Here is an 18,555-nt window from a genome sequence, read left to right on the forward strand (position 1 = left end):
GGTTGTGGAGTATTTTGGACAGCTTCTTGATAGGTTTGATTCTTCATGTTTTCTGCAAATCTGTCCAACAATTTTCTACAAGTCAGGTTCAGAAAAAAAAAAAAAAAAAACGTAAATCAACATCGTAAGCTTTTATTAACATCATCAAGAGAAGCAGTTTGCTGAGAATTAAGAGAGAGATTTTATTGAGAATGAGGAGAGGGAGAGCTTGGGGAAAGAAACTGCGCTGAGAGTGAGGAGAGATAGCTTGTAGAGAGAGAGTGTTTGTTGAGAATGAGGAGAGAGAAAACTTGCAGAAAGATACTGCACTGAGCGTGATTTTATCAGATGAGATCAATTTTATTACAATAGTATAGATTTTTATACGTGGCTTGTTTTTATTGAGGGCTGTTAAACGACCAAGAACAGCCGAACCGTTCCAAAGAGGACCTCATATATATATATATATATATTTACATATAACTATATATAGATGTACACATAAATAGCACTCTGATTTTCTGTCTTTACTACACCCATCCGTCTCTTCCAATAAATCAAAAGTAGATTTTTAAGTGTTTAAACACTGGGGCAACCTGTTAAAGCTTCTTTCTATTACCAGGGGGCTTGGCTTGAACCAATCCCATTGAAGCTAAGTAAGGAACTGAAGCTAACAGCTCCCTCGAGCTCACCTGGGACGTCCACATCAAGTCAAATGAAGGTGGACGGAGTCATTTAGTGTAATGGAAAGTGCAGACATCGTTCAACAAGTCGATTGATGAAAAAGTATAACTCTCAGTTGTAAAAGAATAGAAACCACCAATTCAAAGAGTAGATGGAGGTTCAACAGAAAAGCCTGCCACTCAGTGGGTCAAAATCATAATGGAAAATAGCATATGGACAAAAAAGCCTTTTGGACAGCCTCATTGTATGGCTCTCAGGCCTCTTTAAAGGCTGCTTTCTGTGTACGGACAGCCTCATTGGGAAATATATTGACAATGGACAACCTATGGAAAAGGCAGATTATTATAATTTACTGGGGTTGCATGTGCAGAAATGAAACAGTGAATCATCTCCTTCTTCACTGTGAGGTTGCTAGGGCCTTGTGAGATGATTTATTCACCAAGGTGGGATAGCATGGATAATGCCGGGGAGGGTGATTGATCTCCTAGCCAGTTGGAGAAGTCTTAATGGTGTTCAGCAAATTGCAGCAATTTGGAAGATGGTCCCATAAGCCTCTTATGGTGAATTTGGAGGGAACGAAACAACTGGAGCTTCGAAGGAGCTTAGAAGCCAATTTATAAGAACCTTATTTCTTTTGTCAATGGCTATAGATTTTAATTTTCTCACTGTTCATGAGTTCCTCGTATCTATTTCTTCCTCTTCTTCTTAACTAGGTCTCTCCTTTTGTATACATCCTATGTACTTGGGCTTTGCCTAATTCTTATTCATAAAATTCTTACTTATTAAATATAATAATAATAAAGCCTTTTGGACAAGTTAAAGACAGGCTTCCAGGATTCCTTCTCTTCTGTGTGTTCTAATTTCCTCAATCACCCATTGACAAAGGAGCTAGCAGCCATGTGCAACATACACATATGCTTCTACCGCACCGTGCACACTGAAAGGCTGCACATTGTACGCGAAGAATCCAAATACCACCTTTAACAGTAGAGTTCCATCCAAGCTAACATAATCATGCAAATGCTGAACAATGATGAAGCCAATGCTGAACATTGAATTCCATTCTCCTTAAAAGTGCATGATCGAATTGATTGTGACCTCCATCTAGCTCCATAGGCCAAAACTGAAAAGTCAACACTAGCATACGCACTCTTTTCCTGAACTATTTGCTATAAAAAAAGGGGGAAACTTATTTTCAACGCTCATTTTCAATTGATATTAACAACAATCACCTTCAAGCAAGTGCCAGCAACACATCCAGAAAAAATAAAAATAGATTAAAAAAGCAGCAAGTTACCCATGATAGCAGCAAGGACAAAGCGCTTGTCTAGGCTCCAAACAATCATATTAACGCCCCGGGGGGTTGGAAGCATCCTCTGACGAGGACCCCCTCGTGGAGGTTGAGGCGGCATTGGCGGAGGTGGAACTTTAAGATGATAAGCTCTTGTCCAACGGCCAGCTTTCCCCTGAAACAAGATACTAAAATTACAATTTTCCAGCTAAAAATCATATGGGGTGAGAGAGAAAGAGAAGAGAGGGGACACTACAAGAACCAGAAAGTCAGAAGTCTTATGATGAGAGCTTACATGTGATCTACGTGATCTTGGAATCCAAATAATAGCACTGCCATCACGAGAACAGGTAACTATGTTGTCATGAGTAAACCTGGAAACATATAGATTAGGTATATATTTTTAGATATCCATAAAAGATAAAATGGGTATCTACATTGGCAGAGCTGAAGGGAGAGAAAAAAAGGGGGCTGGCCACAAAGCAAGCTACTTTTAACTCTCCAAACTCCATTCCCTAAAGAAAAAACAAAGAAAGAAAGAAACACACCAGAAGTTCCTAAATTTTGGAACATTATCTTCTCTCAAGGTGTCAGACGTAGTAAATCTAGATGCTGCAGCACATCCACTGCAAAACATGGAGTAACATGTCAGCATGCAAAAGTTAGGCAATAACATTGGCAACATATCCGGCCAAACTAACCTAAATTGCACATAATTGACATCATTCTCGTGGCCAGATAACACATCAATTTCATGATTTGGTTGGTCTGAATCATCTGCATTTGGTTTACAAGCATTCCATACCTGCAAGCATACCATTCTTTATACAAAATCTTTCATATCTTTACTTCACTTTGTAAACACACAGCAAAGAACAAAAACTTACGCAACACATTGACATTTACCTTTGATAAAAGAGAAAACAAGATAAATAATAAGCAGAAGATGCGTGAATACAGTATAACTCAGAACAGATAGATTTGAGTTTCACGTACCCTTGCAAGTGTGTCAGAGCTGCCAGTAACAAAGACGGTTCCATTAGCATTAAATGCACAACAAAAAATTTGATGGCTCTGTGGAACAATACTTGAGGATGGAGCATTGTTTTTCCCTGCAGTGGATCAGTTATTCCAGAATAGCTTTTTTACACCAAAAAATCATTCAATCAGTCAAAAGGGTACTCAAAAACCAACTAACCTGCTAGAGAATCTGAAGGCCTTGGAATATATATACTTGGACTCAACTGGGAATTCCTAGCATCCCATATCCTACATGTTCCATCATCAGATGACCTGCAGAGGAAAAGGATATACAAGAAGGTAAATTTTTTTTTGATAAGTAATAACTTTATTAATAACAATGTAATAGGCATAGTCCGAGTACACAGGAAGTATACATAAGAAACACCTAATACATTCTAGAACTTAGAAAAAAGAAGACAAGAACGCGTTTACAGCCACTCCCTTCAGTACAATAGCAGAGAACCAGCTAATTAGAGTGCTTATAAAAAACTTCCAAAATGCATCTCTATTGCGTTCCCGATCATTAAAGCACCGCTCATTTCTCTCCCACCAAATATACTACATAATACACAAAGGCAACATTTTCCAAGCAGCTGCCACTTGGGAACAAGTATGCATTTGAAAGTTAGTCCAGCATGTTAGGAAATCGACCACTGCTTCTGGCATAACCCAACACAGCCCAACCTTTCCAAACACACCATCCCATAGCACTTTAGCCATTTCACAATGAAGTAGTAGGTGGTTCGCTGATTCCGCTTCTTTCTTGCACATAAAGCACCAATCCACAACAATCATTCCACGCTTCCTCAGGTTGTCAATAGTCTGAATATTCCCTATTGCTGCTGTCCATACAAAAAAAGCCACCCTTGACGGAACATGAGCCTTCCAAATCCTCTTCCAAGTAAAGCCAATATGGTGCTGATTTAGTATCACTTTATAATAAGACCGAACTGTAAACTTCTTAGAGGCTGTTTGATTCCAACAAAGTTGGTCCCTGCCCTGTCTTCTTAACACCACTGAATACAACTGTCTAAAAAAATCAGTAACCTCCTCTACTTCCCAATCCTGGACAGATCTGGAGAAGCCTACATCCCAAAGTACCACTCCATTGGAAGATACCATCACGTCGGAAACTGAAGCTTGCTTATTAGTTGCCAACCTGAAAACAACCGGAAATGCTCGATACAATTCAATATCCCCACACCAAACATCAGACCAAAATCTGATTTTTGAGCCGTCACCAACCGAGAAGTTAACTTGTTTTAGGAAGCGACCCCAACCTTTCCTAATAAACTTCCATAGACTCACTCCATACGAATCCCTACTCTCCATGGTACACCATCCTCCCCAATCACTACCACACTTGCGATCAATCACCCCCCTCCACAATGCTTCCTCTTCCCCATGATATCTCCATAGCCACTTCCCCAACAACGCCTTATTAAAACTACATAGACTATGAATACCCAGACCTCCATCAGCAATCGGACAGCAGATTTTTTTCCAGCTTACTAAGGGAATTTTGGTCTCCTCTCCCAAGCCTCCCCAAAGAAAATCTCTATATAATTTTTCAATACGATTGGCCACACCAACTGGTAAAGGGAATAAAGATAGGAAGTAAGTAGGAATATTAGAGAGAGTACTCTTTATAAGAGTAATCCTACCCCCTTTAGATAAGTAAATCATTTTCCAAGCTGCCAACTTCCTCTCTATCTTCTCGATCACCCCATCCCAAATGTGTTTGGCCTTAAAAGATGCCCCTAACGGTAGTCCCAAATATTTTATGGGCAGAAATGTAACTTTACACCCCAGAAATTCAGCCAAGTGATGAATATTACGAACCTCCCCCACCGGTACCAATTTCGATTTACTTAAGTTCACTTTTAATCCCGAGATGGCTTGAAAACATAGCAGGACAGCCCTCAAAATTTGAATTTGTTCCCCAACAGCCTCACAAAAAATGAGGGTATCATCAGCGAAAAGCAAGTGTGATATAGTAGAGGGGCCACTAGAATTGGTTCCCACTGAAAATCCCGAGATAAATCCTGCTCCTACCACTGCCTCCACCATTCAACTCAAGGCTTCCATAACAATGTCAAACAAGAAGGGAGATAAGGGATCCCCCTTCCTCAAACCTCTAGAACTCGGAAAATACCCACAAGGCTGCCCATTAACAAGAATAGAACAGCGAACTGTTGAAATGCAGTGACTTATCCAGCCACACCACTTATCACCAAAACTGCATCTTCTAAGCATATACAAAAGAAAATTTCAATTTACATGATCATATGCTTTTTCCATGTCCAACTTACAAACGACCCCCGGAGCCCCTTCCCGCATGCGGCTATCTACACATTCATTTGTGATCAACACCGAATCTATAATTTGTCGTCCTTTAACAAAAGCGTTTTGAGATTTGGAAATGATCTTCCCCATCACTTTGCTCATTCTATTTGCTAACACCTTTGAAATAATCTTGTAGACACTACTTACCAAGCTAATCGGGTGAAACTCCTTCAACTCCGAAGCACCCACTCTTTTTGGAATTAAGGCAATAAAAGTGGCATTCAAACTCTTCTCAAACTTTTGAAACTCATAGAATTCATGAAAAACTTTCATCACATCCTCCAGCACAAAATCCCAACAATCCTAAAAAAATGCCATAGAAAAGCCATCCGGCCCGGGAGCTTTGTCTCTCCTCATTCCACACACCACCTGATGCACCTCAATCTCTTCGAACGGCCTTTCTAGCCAACTTTTTGAAGAAGCATCCACCGCTGCAAAGTTCAATCCATCTATCTTAGGTCTCCAATCTTCCGTCTCACTAAGGAGGGAACTAAAATACTGCACAACATGCTCTTGGATCTCAGCCGGTGATGTAAGGAGATTATTTTCAGCTCTTAACATCTCGATAGCGTTGTTACGTCTATGAGAATTAGCCATTTTGTGGAAGAAGCTAGTACACTTATCCCCCTCTTTGAGCCAAAGAACTCTCGACTTTTGCCTCCATGATATTTCTTCCCTCAAAAGAACCCTCTCAAGTTCTATTTTTACTTCATTCATCCTAGTCAAACTCTCCTCTCTAACCCCATCAGCTTCCAAGGATTGGAGCTCATCCCAAAGGACTTTTTTCTGCTGCTCAACATTCCCAAAAACCTCCTTATTCCAAGTCTTCAGATCAGCTTTTAAAGTTTTAAGTTTACAAGCCAAAACAAAACTAGGAGTCCCCTCAAACTGGTACAACAGCCACCAATTTTTTACCATATCGACAAAGCCCTCCACTTCTAGCCACATATTCTCGAATTTAAAGTGCCATTTGCCCTCATGAATACCCCCACACTCAAGAATAATGGGGAAGTGATCCGATCCTATCCTTGGGAATCGTTTTTGGCACAACTTCGGATAATGAGCTTCCCACGACGATGAAACTAAAAATCTGTCTAATCTTGAACTGCCTCTAGAATTGGACCACGTATATTCACCCCCCACCAACGGCAAATCCAGCAATTCCAAGTCGAAAATCAACTGTGAGAAAGCCTCCATTGCTGCAGTTATTGAAGAAAGGCCCGCCCTTTCACTTGGGAATCGAACTATATTGAAATCCCCACATATGCACCAAGGAAGATCCCACATAGAATATAACCCTGATACTTCATCCCACATCAAGTTCCTATCTCGATCCCTATTGGGACCATAGACACTTGCTAATGCCCACGACCACCCATCTTCCACGTTCCTTAAAACACATGCCACCAAGTAATTTCCAATACACTCTTCTACCATCTTGACAACTCTACTATCCCACATGACTAGAACTCCACCAGAAGCACCTGAAGAGGCTAGGTAAGACCAGCCTACAAACGAACCTCTCCACAAGCTACTAATAACATTTCTGTCCACATTTACTAATTTTGTTTCTTGAAGACAAACAACATCAATCTTCCAACTATGAATAATAGACCTGATGCGAAGGCGTTTATTGACATTATTGATCCCCCTTACATTCCACGACATAATTTTAGGCTTCATCAACAGATATGGCATCCCTCCCCTTAAATCGGTTCCTCCCTGAGGTACCCTCCTTATTTTCGTAATTAATGGAACAATGTAATCTTCTCAACTCCCACTTTTTTTTCACAGATGACTGCTCTACCGTGGATCGACCAGCTTCAATAGCAACTAAAAGTGCCCTCAATTGATCTTCATACCCCTCATAAAAGAGACCCACACAGCTTTGAATTTTCTCCACTTGTTTAAAGACCCAATCTGAGGTTTCCTCCGACACAATCTGAAGAGGAGTCATCTGTAATGGAGATGAACTATCCATCTCCTCCTCATAAACAGCTACTTCGAGTTCTGGCACCGAAACCATCCTAACTTGCTCTTCCAGCTCTTCTAAACAATTACCCCTCAGCTCTTTCAGACCTTCCAGCTCATTTTGTCCCACAGCAGCCTCGCCATTTTCCCCAACCTCCCTCGTATGGGTGACCATAGACGTCAGAACCTCACAATGTCCCTCAACATCCTCAACAATTTCCCCTACCTCCCCTTCTAGAACATGGTGGACCACCTGAAGCTCCTCAGAAGCTTCCATTGTGCCTATCGGCATATTCTGTGCCAATAGTGGAAGCGTTTGTGCTGATATCGGCTCTGATACATAGTCTCGGGCTTGAACCGAAACTGTCTTGCCTTTGCTCCTGAGAGAGACAACTTTACTCCTCACGATTGACTTCGGGATCTCCTTCACTACTACCGTCGACTAAGTCTGTGCAGGAGCCAAGTCATTTGATTCTAATCTTACGGCAAAACTGCCTGGTTTTGCCCCTCCATGCTTAACGGACTCTGCTACAGGCAACATTACTTCCAACGAAGCTTCGAGAGCCTGCGTCGTCACCGTCTGAGGCAGCGCCGACGTCAGAGGCACTGACCCACCCACCTCTGAGTCCGCCCCGACCAGCGGCTTCTTCCTCCACACCAAAGCTTTCGACTGGTTAGGCATGGATCTGAAATTATGTTTGGGCTGAGCCTTGCCTTCATTCTCAGACTCGGGCCCACTCCCCAGGCCCAAATTCGAACCCATAACTCCTTTACCCAAGACGCACCGTATCATCCCATTGACTCTAACAGCCATCTCTTCCAAAGCTGCATGCATATCCCGCAAATCCTTCAAGATATCATTTTGCCCATACTCGCCTCTGCCATCACCCTCCCGCCTCTGTGCACCTACCACAACAGGAGCTTCCCCTACTCTTTTCAAGCCTGCCGAAGCAGAGTTTCTCCCCTCTCGAGGTGTCTGTAGAACCTCCAAGTAAGACTGAGCTGCTGTCGACGACGAAGATGGAGGACTTCTCCCCTGAACACCTTTGTTACTCACCTCCCTCACGACTGTTGCAAGCCTCCTCCACCCCATTCCTTCCCTTTCCCCAGGGATAAAGATGAAGCTCCGACGCCCCTCTCCACTATACTCCACTATGGCCAAGAAACAGCCACGGGAATTGAAGCTCTTCTGTGCGATGTATCCCCTGTTACCATCCCTGTAAGCAGAATAATACATCTTCCTTCCATGCTGAGAACATTCCTCCAAAGCCCTTAAGACCCAGCGTGCTGTATCCCAGCCCAACTTCAATGTTTGCGATCCTTTCCAACCCCTCTCCGTGATAAGCACTTCACGCCCCTCCATCCTTATCTCAAACACCTTCGATTCAATTGCAATCCTTCTCATGATTAAGTTAAGCTCTTACATGCAGACACCAGCTCTTACTCATCCAGACTTCCCGAAACAAAGTTTTGATCCAGAAGCAAGGACAGAAGATAAAATCTAAAGTATAAACAAAAAATTTCTTTCCTACACAGCGAATGAGTCTCAAGGCCAAATAAAGTCAATGTTACAAAAATGATTGGTTTGCAGTAGCAGACATTACAATCATATTAGACTTCAGAACTTCAATAAGAAAAAAAGGTGGAGAATATATATCTACTGGAAACTAAGAAATATTAAATTTCATATTGCAGATGAAAGAAGTCATAAATCACTTGAACTAATGCCAAAGCTTTATGCATTGATTTATAATACAAAAAATTTAACAAACAAAAAATATATACAATGAGAAGACTAGTCGAAGAAGAAGAAGAGTAAGAGAGGCTTTTAATACTAAACTCTAGAAAGGAGCGGCCTTAGGTACAGTCCTACCCTTCAGTATTTTTTTAATAGAGTGGCTGCTCTCAAGACTTGGAACTGCTCACTAGGGCTTGGCAGCCTGTAACTTTACCATTGCACCAAACAATAGCCCTTTTCAGAAAAGAAACAAAAAATAGAACATGTTGGGAATGACCAAGGGAAGGGGAAAAAAACCAAAGATGGCTAATAGGATTGGTATTTCTGAATCCTATATTATGTAAGGGCTTGAGAACCACTTCTGGGAATAAACTCCCAAAAGGGGGAATCATCTTGCAACACTCAAACAGCAACATGAAGATGCTCCCTCCAGTGTGTAATGCAGAAGAATCCAAGACCATCCAAACCAAGCAAGAAGATATTTTTGCTCCTCCAGTGTGAATTCTCCCCCCTACTTGGTCTGGATCTTCAGAATGGTCAATAATAAAATTTTAAAAACAAGAGAAAAATCCAAAGCAATAAATCAAATAATTTAAAAAAACAAAGAGAACCATTGTGATGCATAGCATAAATCAACAAGGTCATATAGAAGACCAAATTATAAACGGCAAATTAACAAGACCACACACAAAAGAATTTGCCTTACGATAGAAGGTGGTAAACAGAATTAGGCTTGGGGCTGAATGCAATAGCAGTGACAGCTCCAGTATGTCCCTTCAGAACCGAAATGGGAAACCCATCTGGCAAACACCACTGTCATAAAAAAGGAAAACAATCAAAAAATCATTAAGCACCCAACAGCAAATAAACGGGGGAAACATGTTATTTAGTAATGAACAAAGCTTACAACTCGAATGGTACAGTCATTTGAAGAGGATGCCACCAAAGCATTGTTGGAACTCACGGCCAAGTCAGTGATGTCACCCTATGAGCATAAAATATGATCTTATATGTAATGAGACATGAAGAAACTCTGTATTCCAAAAAAAAGCCTGTACTTTATGTAATAAATAAACCACTTTGGTCTTTCTTTTTTGGCTCTGCATGTATAAATGATCAAGGAAGGCAAGATTGTGTCTTATAGACCATCCAGACTCACTTCATGTCCACGGCAGCTGGCCAGACAATAAGCTGTTTCCATTGACCAAATTTTTACAAGGCGATCATCTGAGCCAGTAATAACATATCTCCCAGAGCGATCGAATATTGCTGCAGGAATTACATAAAGAGAAACATCACTAAAACCAAAAAATTAGATACTTACAGGAAGTGTTCTTCAATAATTGTTTTTAATAGAAAAAGGAAAAAGGACTTAAAAGTATCTCTGATATAGTGATCTGTATATAGACGGTGATTTTTTTTTTATAAGTATATAGATGGTGATAATCCAACAGAGAGTAAAATTAAGCTGGCTAGGCCAATCATAAAGTAACTTTACACTATACAGGTAGTCCAAGGAGAGTGAACCTATGTTGCCCCCACCACTCAACAACGAGAAAACAATATATGCCCCAATGTCATCCACATCACCTACAAGGACTTGCTCTAATTTTGTCAAGTTAACTTCCAACCTTGAAACAGCCTCAAAGCCCGCTCAAAGAACAATGGGGATAATGGCCTGGGTTCCTTTAATGCAATCTGGGAGAGCTCTTGGAGAAACCAGATAAATGGCCTAACATTTATCAAGACAGAGAATTTCATAAAAGAAATAGAAAGTGCTATTACTCAAATTAATTTGCCCTAAAACTGCATCTTCTTGATAACAACAAAAAGCCCCAGTTGGCGTGATCATAAGACTTCTCCAGGTCCAATTTGCATAACACCCTTGGGTCCTCAAGCAGATCCTGCAATTAGGGCATGCAGTAACAATTAGGATGGGGTTTAAAATCTGACTCCCCTTAATAAATTTGTTTTGGGCCCTGGAAATCTCCTCCTCCAAATGTCTTCATCATGTTCGCTAGAACTTTAGCAATGATTTTGTGGACACCTCACACCAACCTAATAGGACAAAAGTTCTTGATCTCCACAACTCTTGCCTTGTTAGAAGTGAGTGCAATAAAATTTGTATTAAGGTATTTTTCAAACTTTCTTTCCCTCAAATGGAATTAACGGAAAACACTCATTAAATTGGGCATTGAGTATCTCCCAATACTTGTAAAAGAAAAAAATAGAAAAGTTGTCTGGAGTAGGCGCCTTCTCTCCATTTAGAGCTTGCAAGACTTTGAGAACCACTCTTTCCTCCAACTCTTTTTCCATCAACTCAACTTTCTCCTTTCCAATGGCATCTAATGGGAGTCCATCCAATTTTGGAGGCCAACTAATCGTCCAGTGCAGAGAGATGTAAAATTGGACACTATGCTTTCTAAGCCTGTCCATCTTCTTCTATGGTTAAGACTCTATCTTCTTGCTGGTATAATTAAGAGAATCTTCTGCAATGCCATCAAGAACACACTTTCTCAATAATAGTTTTGTTGGTTCTAAATAAGCCAATATCCTCATTTCATTTCTTCACATCTTTTTCCAGGATTCCAACTTGCAAGACAATAAAAAACTAGGGCATCCAGACTCCACTTCTTTATCTTGTCCACAAAACCCTCTGCTTTTAGCTACATACTTTCGAATTTGAAGGGTGAGAAATCAAGCATCGATAGGAAATGTTATGATAATAACTTAAGAAGCCTCCTTTGAGAAACATCTAGAAATTGGACCTCCCATTTTGGGGGAAACAGGAAACCTATCAATTCTAGACCATTTTAGGATGTCTCGAATTTTTTTTTTATTGGTAAACAAAATTTTATTGAGCACAAAATAGAAAAGGGCCAGAGTATATGGGACATATACAAGAGCGTCGCCTATGCCTGAGAGTTTAATGATACAAGGAAGTCATGAAAAGACATGCAATTAAAACCAATTGCAATCGACCAATAGAGTAAAGTATTGAAAAATAAACTTCTAAGCTCATCCATTGACTACTCTCGATCTTTAAAGCTTCTTGCATTCCTCTCTCTCCAAATACACCGCCATAGACAAATTGGGATCATCTTCCACACTATTGCAATCTGGGAGTTGCCTTGGATGACACGCCAAGAAGCTAGGAGGTCAATTACCTTTTTCGGCATCACACAAGCTAAGCCCATCCGAGCAAAGAAGTCATTCCACAGGTCGTAGCAATCTCACAATGAAGTAATAGATGATCTATGGACTCTCTGTTCTTTTTGTACACACAACACCAATCCATGACTATGATGTGGTGTTTCCTTAGGTTGTCTATTGTGAGGATCTTCCCTAAGGAAGTCGTCCATACAAAAAAAAAATGCCTTCAGGGGTGCTTTTGTCATTCTACTTTTCCATGGGAATGGATTTGTGTTACGCGTGGTCATGGCTTGATAGTAGGAGCGGACTGTGTACTTCCCTCTCTTAGAAGGATGCCAAAAGATCGTCTTCAACCACCCCCCCACCCACCCACCATATGGGTAGAGTACACTAGATGATAGAACTCCGAGAAAGTGGCAACTTCCAAATCTTTTGCATTTCTGAAGAATGTAATGTTCCAATGGGGAGTGCCATTAGATCGGATTAAGAGATCTGCAATTGAGGCTTCTTTAATTCTTGCTATACCATAGAATTCTGGATAAGCTTCCTTAAGTGCCCTATTGCCACACCATACATCGTGTCAAAATTTTAATTTTGGATTCATCACCCACCTCAAAACGGATATTTCCTGAATGTGTCCCATACTCTTCGTATGTGTTTTCATATTCTTTTTTTTATTAGTAAAAGATAGATATTATATATATGAATGAAATAGGCATAGCCCTTATACACAGGAAGTATACATAAGAACTCCTAATTACATTCTAAAAACGATAAATTAAAGACAAAAATTTTTGAACATTATCCCCATGTAATACACTAGTGGAAAACCAATACATTAGAGTGTGGAGAAAAAAATTCTTCAACTCGATCATTGTGCGTTCCTTATCTTCAAAGCAACGCGCATTCCTTTCCGTCCAAATGCACCACATAATACAACGCGGAATCATCTTCCACACTGCTGCCACTTGATGGCATCCTTGCATCTTTGACCAACAACCCAACAAATCCACCACCCTCATCGGCATAACCCAAGCAACCTCAACCCTTAGAAAGATCTCATCCCACAGCACCCGTGTTACCTCACAGTGTAGTAAGAGATGGTCCACAGATTCTCCATTCTTCTTGCACATGTAGCATCAATCCAACACTACACATCCTCTCTTCCTCAAGTTGTCCGTGGTCAATATCTTCCCAAAAGCAGCACTCCAAATAAAAAAAGCTACTTTAAAAGGCACACGAGACATCCAAATATTCTTCTAGGGGAACAGCGTAATATCAAGTTGTGTTGACAAGATGCTATAATACGCATTAACTGTACATATCTTGTAGTTATTAGACCTCCACTTCAAACTATCTTGCTGTGCCATAGGAATCACCATGGAATATAGTAAGCTGAAAAATTCTGAAACAATAGGTAATTCCCAATCATGGAAATCCCTATTAAAAAGAATATTTCACTGGTGCGCACCATGAGAAAATAGACGCAAGTCCGCCACTGAAGCCTCCCTATCAGCTGCAATACGGTATAAGGCCAGAAAAGCCATTTCCAATGCGTGGTCTCCACACCATACGTCTCGCCAAAATCTGATTCGAATGCCCTCACCAACTACAAAGCAAATTTGATTTGTAAAGCATGGACATCCCTTCCTTTTATACTTCCATAAACCCACACCATACCCCCCCTCTCACTTCCTTAAAGCACCAACCACCCCAAGCGACACCATATCTAGCGTCAATAATATCCTTCCACAATGATCCCCCTCCAGATGATATCTCCAAAGCCATTTTCCCAATAACGCTTTATTAAAAGTTCTCAAGTTACACACTCCCAACCCCCCATACACAATTGAGGCACATGCAGTCTTCCATCTCACAAAATGGATAAAAAATAAGTGGGGAGGTTAGTAAGAGTACTCTTAATAAGAGTGAGGCGACCCCCTTTTGATAAATACATCCGTTTCCAGCCAGCCAACATTTTCTCTATCTTCTCCACTATCTCATCCCATATAACTCTATTCTTGAAAGTTGCTCACAGCAGAAGGCCCAGATATTTCATTGGGAAAGAAGACACCTTACAATCCAGAAAGCTTGCTAAGTTGAGGATATTAGAGACCGCACCCATAGGAACCATCTCAGACTTGCCCAAATTCACTGTTAACCCAAACACTGCTTCAAAGCAAAATAGCAATGCTCGTAAAGTTTGGATCTGGCTACTATTCGCTTCACAAAAAACTAACGTATCATCTGCAAAAAGAATGTGTGAAATGATAATAGGGCCACCATAACCATTGCCCACTTGAAAGCCCGATAAGAAACCTCCCCCAACAATAGCCTACACCATCCTACTTAAAGCCTCCATAACTATAACACATAGAAGAGAAGATAGAGGATTTCCCTGCCGCAATCCCCACGAACTATCAAATAAACCAACAGGTGTGCCATTAACCAGAACTAAGAACCAGGCAATTGAAATACAATGACGCATTCATGCAATCCACCTATCCCCAAAGCCACATCTCTCAAGCAAGTATAAGAGAAATTCTCAGTTCACATGATCATATGTCTTCTCCATGTCAAGCTTGCACAGAACACCTGAACCTCCCCCTCGTAATCTATAGTCCAAGCACTCATTTGCAATGAGTACTGAATCAAAAATGCATTCTGGGACTTGGAAATAATATGTTCCAATATTGGGCTAAGCTGGTTAGAAAGAACCTTCGAGATAATCTTATATACGCTACTAACCAGACTGATAGGTCGAAAGTCTTCAATAGTCAAAACCTCGTGTTTCTTGTGAATGAGAGCAATAAAGGTCGCATGAAGGGATTTTTCAAACTTTTGAAAAGTGTGAAAATCACTGAAAACCTGCAAAACATCACCTTTCACAATTTCCCAACAAGTTTGAAAGAAACCCATTGAAAAACCATCAGGCCCCGGCGCTTTATCCTTAGCCATGCCAGATATGACCTTGTGTAAACCTCTTCTTCGACAAAAGGTATCACCAAAACACTAACACTCCGCGAGTCAATTGCCTCAAAATGCAAGGCATCAAGCTTCGGTCTCCAAGGAACCAATTCTGAGATAAGGGTCTCATAGTATTGTACTATATGGTTTTCTAGTTCGGGAGGAGAAGACAGCACCTGAGAACCTGATTGAAGTGACTCGATAACATTGTTACGCCGACGTGAATTAGCCACTTTGTGAAAGAACTTCGTACACCTATCACCTCCTTTCAACCAAAGGGCCCTAGACTTTTGACGCCATGAAATCTCTTCTGACAACAAAACCATTTCCAAGTTTGCCATAATTGTGCCCTTCCTCAATAACAACTCTTCTGAATTATCCTCCAGTAACTCTTTATCCTCTAAGTCTTGCAATTCCTCCAACAACGTAGTCTTCTGATTGTCAATGTGACAAAAAACCTCCAAATTCCACATCTTCAAGTCTTGTTTTAGTGCCTTCAACTTACCTGCAAGAATGTAACTTAAAGTACTAATAAACTGATATGAAGACCATCAAGCACGCACCATCTCTACAAACTCATCTGTTGTTAGCCACATGTTTTCAAACTTGAAATACCAACACCCCCTGTGCATACCCCCACAATCTAAAAGGATGGAAAAATGATCTGAACTGACTCGAGCTAGTCGTTTCTAACTTACTTTCAGATATTTAGCTTCCCACGAAGGAGATACAAGAAATTTATCCAATTCGAACAAACCTGCCCATTTGACTAAGTGTACTCGCCCCCTACCAAAGGGAGATCCATGAGATCTAGATCAAAGATAAACTCGTTGAATTCTCCCATGGTTATAGAATGTCGACAATGCCTTGATCTCTCACTAGGAAAGCGAATAGTGTTAAAATCACCCCCCATGCACCATTGCGCATCCCATAAGGAGCATAGGCCCGCCAACTCCTTCCACAACCTTATCTTATCCCTATCCACGTTAGGATCATAGGAGCTTGCAAATGCCCATTCCCATCCATCAACCACATTTTTTAATAGCGTCGCATCCGAGAACTCTCCAATACACTCCTCAAGCAACTCTACCACTCTTTTATCCCACATAAGTAACACTCCACCAGAGGCTCCCAAAAAGGCCAAATAAGTTCAACCCACATACGAACACTCCCATAAACTTCGCACAATTTTCCTATCAATGTCTCTCAGCTTTGTTTCTTGAAGACACACCACATCACCCTTCCACATCCGCAATAATGATTTAATGTGAAAGCGTTTATTGCGATCATTGAGCCCCCGTACATTCCATGATAAGATCTTAGGCTTATAAAAAACTATATTGCCCCTCCCTCTCGATCTATCCCTTCCACCACTCCCTTCTTTCACATCATAATTAATGGAAGAAGTTAACTTTCTAAGTTCCCTATCCCGCTTTGAGGCTAACTTCGAATGGCTAGCCTCAAGTGCTACGAGAAGAGCCTTAAATTGTTCTTCATAACCTCCAAATGAAATTCCAATGACAGCTTGAATCTCTTATACTTACTTGAAAACCCACTTTGACGAACAACTCCTATAGTTAGCGCTGGGAGGGAGTGTACACAAAGGATTTAGAATGGCCCCCACCTCACTAGTACTGGCAGGAGTAAAAAAAATCAATTTCGAGCCACACACAGAATCTGGTTCCCCATTGACAGGAGCAAGAAATTTTGATTTTTCAGCCCCATTTCCACACTTATTCTCCTCAAATGAAACCATCTCCAGTGAAAAAGAGTCTGTCGGAGACCCCAGTAACGAGAGGTCATGCTCCGACACATCTGACTGCACAGGAATCACCATAGGGCCTCCATCCACTACACATGGCTTAGTCTGTGCATTCTCCATAGACAACCCATGAGCCGACGACAGGAAATCAACCAAAAACCCATCCTTTGCCGGTGAGACTAGACGCACCGGAGCATTTGGGCCTTTGACCACCAAGCACGACTGGGTCTGTGCATTCTCCAACAATAGCCAGCCTAACAACGACGGTGAATCAACCCACAAATCCTCTACCAGCTCCTCTGCTTTGCCTTCCAGCCCTTCTTTAGGCCTACGACCTGGCCCAATCCAAAGCCCAACAAGGCTAGCTGATCCACATGGCTTGCGCCCTGTGCCCATTTCCCTCTGGCCCAACTCACGGCCCAAATCCCTCCCTTCACTGCGCCCATCTCCAAAGCCAGGATCACTGCACCTGTTTATCTTCAGCACCTCCTTACCCTTAACGCAATGTTTCAACCAATCTATTTCCTCTAATAAAGACCCAACATTTTCCTCCATAACACCTAGCACCTTTAAAATAGTTTCCTCATTTGACCCCAACAATACTCTGCCATCTCCCCCTCATCTCTGCACAATCTGTCCACTCCTGGCACCACGGCACTCATGGCTCAAGACTGAACCTTCTGTGCTTGGAGCACCTCACTGTACGATCGTGAACCAACATCCGTCAAAGATGGAGTACCACCGTCCCCCTTAGCCATCTTCGAATTTCCTGCCTGAACTACTTTAGCTACTCTGTTTCTCACACTCAAAACAGAGGACGTGGGACTAAGCTCCTGCAATGTAACTCCAAAGTTCCTCCACCCCACCCCCTTCCTTCCTTCCTTCCTTCCGGCACCACTATCAGACCTCTCCTCTTTTCATGCCCAAACTCCGAAAGGAAAATAAAACTGCCATTTTTATTACAACCCCTCCTCACCATTAACACATTATTTCCTTTTCTATGAGTTCTCAGGAACTCTGAAGAGCCCAATGAATCTGCACATTCCTTCTCCATGGAACCCAACCACCCCAAGGCTTCATGATCCAAGGAGATGTATTTCACCACACGGCAACTTCTCTCTGTGATTCTCCACCACCTTTCATTCTCCTTTCTAAACTCAAATACCCTCTGATCAATGACAACCTCTCTACACAGCCCCATCAAAAGCCCACCAGCACGGTAACTCAAAACTAGACCAATACACTAATCTCCTCAAGGAGATGTTGCCATTAATGCACCACAACCAAAAGCAAGAGAGACCAAACCAGAGAAAGAAGAAACGTACGGAGAGAAAATATTTTAAGAGAGAGAAAATATTAAAAAACTGTGTTTCCATATTCCGACCCCATATGTCCCACTTACCTCATTTGAACACCATCCTCCCCATGGTTCACAATGCTTCGATTCCATGATGGCTATCCATAATGCTCCCCATTCATTGTGGAATCTCCATATTCATTTGCCAAGCAAAGCTTTGTTAAAAGATTGCAAGTTCTGAATACCCAATCCTCCTTCCTGGATAGGGGAGCATATTGTGGCCCATTTTACCAAATGGAATTTTAACTCATCGACTCATTGTTCATCCCCCCCCCCCCTTAAAA

The 18,555-nt window shown here is 41.4% G+C and overlaps 1 protein-coding gene across 1 annotated transcript in view; it reads right to left on the reverse strand.

Annotated features, from left to right (window-relative positions):
• LOC108984161 (bromodomain and WD repeat-containing protein 1-like) overlaps positions 1-18,555 on the reverse strand; it is a 42,729-nt gene that overhangs the window by 17,192 nt on the left and 6,982 nt on the right. The window contains exons 6-14 of the mRNA XM_035692669.1: positions 10,192-10,301; positions 9,940-10,017; positions 9,739-9,845; positions 3,153-3,247; positions 2,951-3,066; positions 2,656-2,759; positions 2,503-2,580; positions 2,250-2,328; positions 1,961-2,129 (exon numbers count right to left, since the gene is read on the reverse strand). Of these exons, the coding sequence (XP_035548562.1) occupies positions 1,961-2,129; positions 2,250-2,328; positions 2,503-2,580; positions 2,656-2,759; positions 2,951-3,066; positions 3,153-3,247; positions 9,739-9,845; positions 9,940-10,017; positions 10,192-10,301 (936 nt within the window). The remainder of the gene's footprint in view (positions 1-1,960; positions 2,130-2,249; positions 2,329-2,502; positions 2,581-2,655; positions 2,760-2,950; positions 3,067-3,152; positions 3,248-9,738; positions 9,846-9,939; positions 10,018-10,191; positions 10,302-18,555) is intronic.

The sequence above is a fragment of the Juglans regia genome, chromosome 7, assembly GCF_001411555.2.
Source record: "Juglans regia cultivar Chandler chromosome 7, Walnut 2.0, whole genome shotgun sequence".
Taxonomy (NCBI): domain Eukaryota; kingdom Viridiplantae; phylum Streptophyta; class Magnoliopsida; order Fagales; family Juglandaceae; genus Juglans; species Juglans regia.